This window comes from Aythya fuligula, chromosome Z (assembly GCF_009819795.1).
Source record: "Aythya fuligula isolate bAytFul2 chromosome Z, bAytFul2.pri, whole genome shotgun sequence".
NCBI classification, from domain to species: Eukaryota; Metazoa; Chordata; class Aves; order Anseriformes; family Anatidae; genus Aythya; species Aythya fuligula.
Window position 1 is genome coordinate 27,778,188 of NC_045593.1, and position 6,000 is coordinate 27,784,187.

A 6,000-nucleotide genomic window follows, 5' to 3' on the forward strand; every position below is an offset into this window, starting at 1 on the left:
AGCGCTTCAGCTAGCCATGCCGTATGGTATTTTCCAAAGGAAGAAACAGCGTTTTACAAGTCTAAGGCACAGCTCTGAGAGCAGGGTGACTGATATCAAAACTCACTCTGCTTTTCAGATAATAGCAGAAGCTGTTCTGTGCTTGGCCGTATGGGTTAGCAAAGTGCAGAAGTTGAGTAAATTTGTCTTTAAGCTAAACTCTTAAAATAACCTTACCTACAACGGTTCTTACCTACGCGGATCAATTCTGGTGCCATCTGCTAAGACCTTCGAGCACACGCCTTAAATAAAAAGGGAGCGAGATAATAACCCCGAAGGGGTGGGAGATGACAAATTCGCACCGCCGGGCGAATCTCAGGAGGGCTTCTGGGCATTTCGCAGCACGGATGCGGTCGCCCCGAAGGCCCGCGCGGGCTGGAATATTTTTCGAGGGCGAGCTACGCCTCCACCGCTCCCAATCCAAAAAAAAAAAAAAATTTTAAAAATTCCCTTTACATTTTTATTCCGCCATTTCATCGTTTCAAGACTGGGGGGAGGGGGAGGGGAAGGGGGGAGGAAGACGGGCGCGCTCCGCTGACAAAAACCCGCCCGGCAGAGCCGCCCTGAGGCGCACCCCCCCCACCCCCCCTCCCCGCCGCCGCCTCCTCACGGGGACCGCGGGCGGCGGGAGCGGGGCCGGGGGCTCCCCCACGGCCCCCCCACGGCCCGGGAGGCCTCGCTGCGGGCCTGGGCCCCGCCGCGGCCGTGCGCTGGCGTTGTCCCAGCGCGGGGTAACCCGGTAACGTGGCCGGCCCCGCCGCCAGCCAGGGGCCTGAAAGGGGAGCCGCGGCCCTTGGCGGCGGGCTCGCAACAGGTGCCCGGGGCCGCGGCTGGGGCCGGGGCCGGGCGGCCCCCGGGGCCCGCAGGCCGCGCTTCTCCTCCCCCCCTTCTCCCCCCCATCGCCCGGCCTCCCCCGTCCCCGTGGCGGCCTCGCCCCAAGGATACTTGTTGCACGGCTCGCTGCGTGGTGGTGTCCGGCGACTGCGACTCCTTCAGCAGCTGCAGGATCTGCTGCAGCCCCTGCTCGTCGGGCTTCCACTCGTACTCCATCTTGGCTGAGCTGCGAACACACCGCCGACAACGGCGCGGGCCGCCCCTCAGCGGCGCGGCGGGGCCCAGGCCGCGGGGAGGGAGGGAGGGAGGGAGGGAGGGGAGAGGAGAAAGGAAGGAAGGGAGGAGGGAGGGAGGGAGGAGGGAGTAAGGAGGGAGTAGGGAGGGAGTAGGGAGGGAGGAAGGGAGGGAGGGCGCAGCGCGACGCCCAGCCCGCTCCCCGGCCCCACCAACCGCCCCCGGGGGTGAGGAGGGACGGACGGACGGACGGACAGACCGACACCGACACCGACCTGCTGCTGCCTCCTCCGCCCGGCCGAGCGCACTGAGTCACGGCGGGGCTGGCGGCCCGGCCCCGGGAGCCGCCTCCTCCTCCTCCTCCTCCTCCTGCTGCTGGTGCTGCTGGTGCTGGTGGCGCCGCCGCCGCTGGGTCCTAGCGCCCGGCCGGGCCGCCCTCAGCCGTCCCCTGCCGGCGACAAAGCGCCGCGAGCCGTCAGCGCCTCCCCCTGCGCCGCCGGGGGAAGGGAAGGGCAGGACCGCACGGGGGGGGGGGGGGGGGGGAGGTTTTTGGGAGAGAAAGCAGCCCCGGGGGGGGAGGGAACAGCGCTGCGAAAAGGCAGCTGGGAACTAACTGCCCTGAGCGCCCGGCGCATCCTACCCCAAAATGCAGCGCCACGCGTCTCAGCTCTACATTATCAACCCTCTTTTATCCGCCCCGTATCCACACATTCCTGCTTGTATATATTATACACGCGCCAGCGGCCAAAATATAAACACATACTGCGTGAGACTCCCGCAAAATATGAACGTGAAAGCCTGCAATGCCCTGATCTCAGTCGCTGTGTTTGTAAGCAGCCTGCTCGCCGAACAGAAAACTAGTTTCGCTTTCTGCCGCCTCTGCTGCAGCACAGCGCTGGGGTTGAGCCGCACGTGCGCTGCACATCGCAACCCTAAGGACTGAGGCAATGCCGAGCGTGAGAAACTAAGCTGTGTTTTTGCCGTAGAGAACTAATTTTCTGTATTCCAAGGTAGTTGTGTAGTCGTAAGAAGAAGAAATGCTAAGCAGGTAAGTGGACAGTAGAAGGCCTCACTGTTCCAAAATAAGGCAGAAGCTTGAGAAAAGCAGGATGAGCAGCGTGAGAACAGCAAAACAAAGATCACAGGTTCTCAAAGCATAAGAAAGGAGAAATTAAAGGGTTGAAAAAAAAAAGAAAAACTGTACATGTATGGTACAGAGAAGCGTCGAGTAGCTTGCGAACCTGTAGTACTCAGGCAATGAGGAAACAGGGGAGGTGATCAGGCATCGGGTAATAGGGAATAAGAGGCTATGATTTGTTTACTAAAATGCACTCCTGATTGACAGGACGCCTGCCACTGCAATTGTGAATAAAATAGCTTCACAGAAGATCCTGTCTGAAAAAAATTATTTGAGATTTTTCTCACACCGAGGCATCAAGGACAGGGAACAATAGTGATTTCCAGGTAATTTGCTGTGTAACTCTTTTGTCTCACCTCCCCAAAGCTCTCAATTAAATCAGTATTTAAGTTACAGTCAGCTGGTACTAAGAAGTGTACCTAGCCAACTTGCCTTCTGTTAAGGTGAGCCACCAGCCTTGCAGAAGGAGCCAAAACCAGTACCCACAGCAAAACAGCAGAGCAAACTGGAACAGGCAACAAGTATGACAGGCCGTGTACCTATAATATCCACACTCCTGGATAATGAGGACAGTCAGTCAGGAAAGCATGCACACTGGAATAAGAAGCAGGAAACAGATAAACAGCAGAGAAGTATGCAGCACAGCAAGCAAGAGAACAAAACCAACGGACAGAAAAATACTGTCTTTTAAAATAAACAAGCAAACAAATAAATGGGATGTTTGATGCTACCTGCTGTTTAAGCAATTGCCACGGTTATCCCAGGGCTGTTTGGGAGAGATTGCTAAAGCAGTGCACCTCTTCAGAGCTTTTCCCACTGAAATGCCTACAAATTGGAGTCACTAAGGCAGGAGAGTAAAGACTCGCCACCAGTTACAAGGAAAGGAAGGGCACGAAGTTTTATCCAAGAGTTTTATGAGCAGTGGGAATTGCCACTCGTTTCCCTCGGGCACGGAAAAGTCTCAAGCAAAGAATCACGGCTAACCAGATTCAGACCATCAGAAACTATGCTTGTGGTTCACAACATATGTGCAGCAGAGCTTTCCGTAATGATGCTTACACAGCTGAAGCAGATGAAAGGTGAGGTCCAACAAGCCAAGGAAGTGCTCATTTGGATCTCACTTCTCCAACTGCTGCCTTACCAGGAAGGTTTTAGAAACTTCATTATCACTGAGACTTCTGGCTCACTGTCAAATTTGGTTGAAATTGTTTAGAGCTTCAAAAGTTACTGTCCAGAATTTATGACACAAGGATTGCATCTGCTTAATTTGATCAGGAAACCAAGGGCCAAACCTAGACAAAAATAAGATTAGACATGGGAAACAAGGGATGAGACTAGAAAGGAAGGTTGAGAGGCAGAACAGGAAGAAGCAGGAAGAGAAACAGGCCATGGATCTGGAACTAAGAAAGACTGACGTAGGTTTCCTTTCCATGAACATGACCAGAATTAATTCCCTGTCTTTCTGCTGTGGAAAAGAGAGAAAAAGGCATACAAAGCAGAGTGGGAATGAATGGGAACTGCTATAGTTAGTAGAACATGTAAAAGCTTTATATGTTTGTCCTACGGGGCAGGTTCCTCCTGAGGTTCTATATAGGATCCTTTACCACTGGAAACTACTCAGCATACACAGAAATCAAAGCAGGTAACTAATTAGCTGGATACCTTCTTTTCTTGACCATTACCTTGAATTTATTTTTACCCATCTTTTATCCTTTAAATTGAGAGGGGAAAATACTTTGAGTGAAAAAAACAAATACGATTGAAAGTAAAGAATATTGTAGAAGAAATGAGACAATTGCTTCTTTCCAAATCCTTTGCCTCCTTGTTTTCTAGTACCGTTTCTCTCTAGCAAGAATCTTCTTGTGTAGAGAGAAATTCAGAATCAATGTTAAACTAAGCAGTGGTTAGAAGCCTGGAAGCTACCCATCAAAACAGATGATGGCCTGGTTCATCCCACTCAATCAGTAGAATGCACCAGAAATGAATATGGAGCACTGCATCAACATATGTAAAGACAAAAGTTCACTGAAGACAGGAGACTGGAACACATAGTGAAGCCAATCTTTGATGCCTCTATTATCCAAGCTTCAGATGTCCACTGGTATCACAGAAATGTGTATTAAAAAAAAAAAAAAAAGAGAAACATGCAAACAAACAAAAACTCCTGAACTAGTCTGCATCTTTATTTCTCTCTCAACAAACCTTGTCATGTTATATTTGAACATCCACAAAGAGCGCAAAGATAATTTTTATTAATTTTTGTTTGGGAACTCTTTGCTTTCTCTCTCAGAGTGTCACATTAGATCAGGATTAAATTACACTTTTCAGGCATATCTCATACAAGGTGAAAGGGGCTGGGGCAACAATGGGACTGCAGGGGCTGTGTGGGGTGTCGCGCTGGGGATTAGACGTAAGGCACCACAGGTTTTAACTGAGGCTGGGGGGGCTCTCCCTCCCATCTCCCTAATGGAGGAGGGCTCCCACAATCACAGCTAAGCTATAGTAACAATTGTGCAAGCCTGCCCTGTTTCCTTCTTCTCATGAAACATCCCAAGTCACTTCTGTGCCAGAATTTGGTAACCCAGGTTAGACCCTGACTGCTCGGCTTCAGAGCTTCCCGGGACAGGCTGGGCCACAAACTGTGTGAATTTACTCATTTTCTGTCTCTCACCAGGGGTGCTGGAGACAGCTGTAAGGAGGTGAGGTGGTGATCTGTGAAAACTGTAAATCCACATAAATGCTGCATGGTGGTGGTGTGTTAAAAACTGTAAATCCACATAAATCCTGCAAATTGGACGTGGGACAAGGTGCTTGTGAGAGGTGCTCTGCTAGCATAAGTTTCAAAAAATCTGAATAAAAGTGGTGGTACCTGTAATTATCTATGAAAAAGGCAGTGGAATTTTATGGAAAAGCTTGGTCTGCTATGATTGCATTTGGTACTGCAGACCAAAGGCAGCCAGAAGTTGGCAGTTTCAGTGTTGATCTCCTAAAGTTTTTTGTGATTGTTACTGGGGAACCAATTCCCTGCCTAACTGGCCTACTGGAACATCTGGGCAGATTGCAGAACAGAGCAGACGAACCAAAACGATCAATTAAAGTCAAACGGTGATAGGAAAAAGGTGTCGCCTTACGCTCTTTTGTCTACGCAAGCTCAAGCAATTGCTGCTAGCGCCGCCGACACTGCTCCGCTGTGCTGCCAACGCCTCTGGGCTGCTCCTCTCTCTCCCCTTCTGCACCCCCGGCTGCTGATCCCGATCGTGCTCCGCGAGCTCCGTTAAAGGAGTTGGTCCTCCCTCCGCGTGCGTGTGCCTTTTAGCGTGGCAGGCTCGGCGGCGTGACAGCAGCAAGCGCCGCAGCTACAGGAGGGCCCTGGAAAAGCATTACAGATGATTAGAAGTATATTTAGAGCGTATGATCTGACGTGGACAGACGCTTCTCAGCCGCCAGAGGCTTTGTTGACGGGGGACGGATGAAACGATCGAGTTCGGCCCAAGACGAGCGAGTGGCCGCAGCCCCGCGCGGCGCAGCCACGTGTCTGGGCCAGGAGCCAGGCTGCAGGCCCCAGGCGCGGCAGGGCTGGCACGAGTGGGCTAGTAACTGCAGCGAGGGGGCTACTAACTGCGGCGGGGGCAGCGGGACAAAGAACAGCACGTTGGACACGGGCAACAGGCTGTCAGCAAGAAACGGGAACACCCCTCTGCTTTTCTAACTAGGCTAGGGAAACAGCCGCCGATGTCTGGGGGAACAGATCCTGA

General features: G+C 52.1%; 1 protein-coding gene across 2 annotated transcripts in view; it reads right to left on the reverse strand.

Annotated features, from left to right (window-relative positions):
* Positions 1-1,446, reverse strand: part of TNPO1 (transportin 1) — a 56,629-nt gene extending 55,183 nt beyond the window's left edge. Inside the window, exons 1-2 of one of the 2 annotated variants that reach the window (XM_032205371.1) lie at positions 1,383-1,446; positions 985-1,099 (exon numbers count right to left, since the gene is read on the reverse strand). In XM_032205371.1, the coding sequence (XP_032061262.1) occupies positions 985-1,089 (105 nt within the window). In that variant the 5' untranslated portion in view covers positions 1,090-1,099; positions 1,383-1,446. The remainder of the gene's footprint in view (positions 1-984; positions 1,100-1,382) is intronic. The other variant, XM_032205370.1, reaches the window with a different exon arrangement.
* Between the last annotated feature and the right edge of the window lie 4,554 nt (positions 1,447-6,000).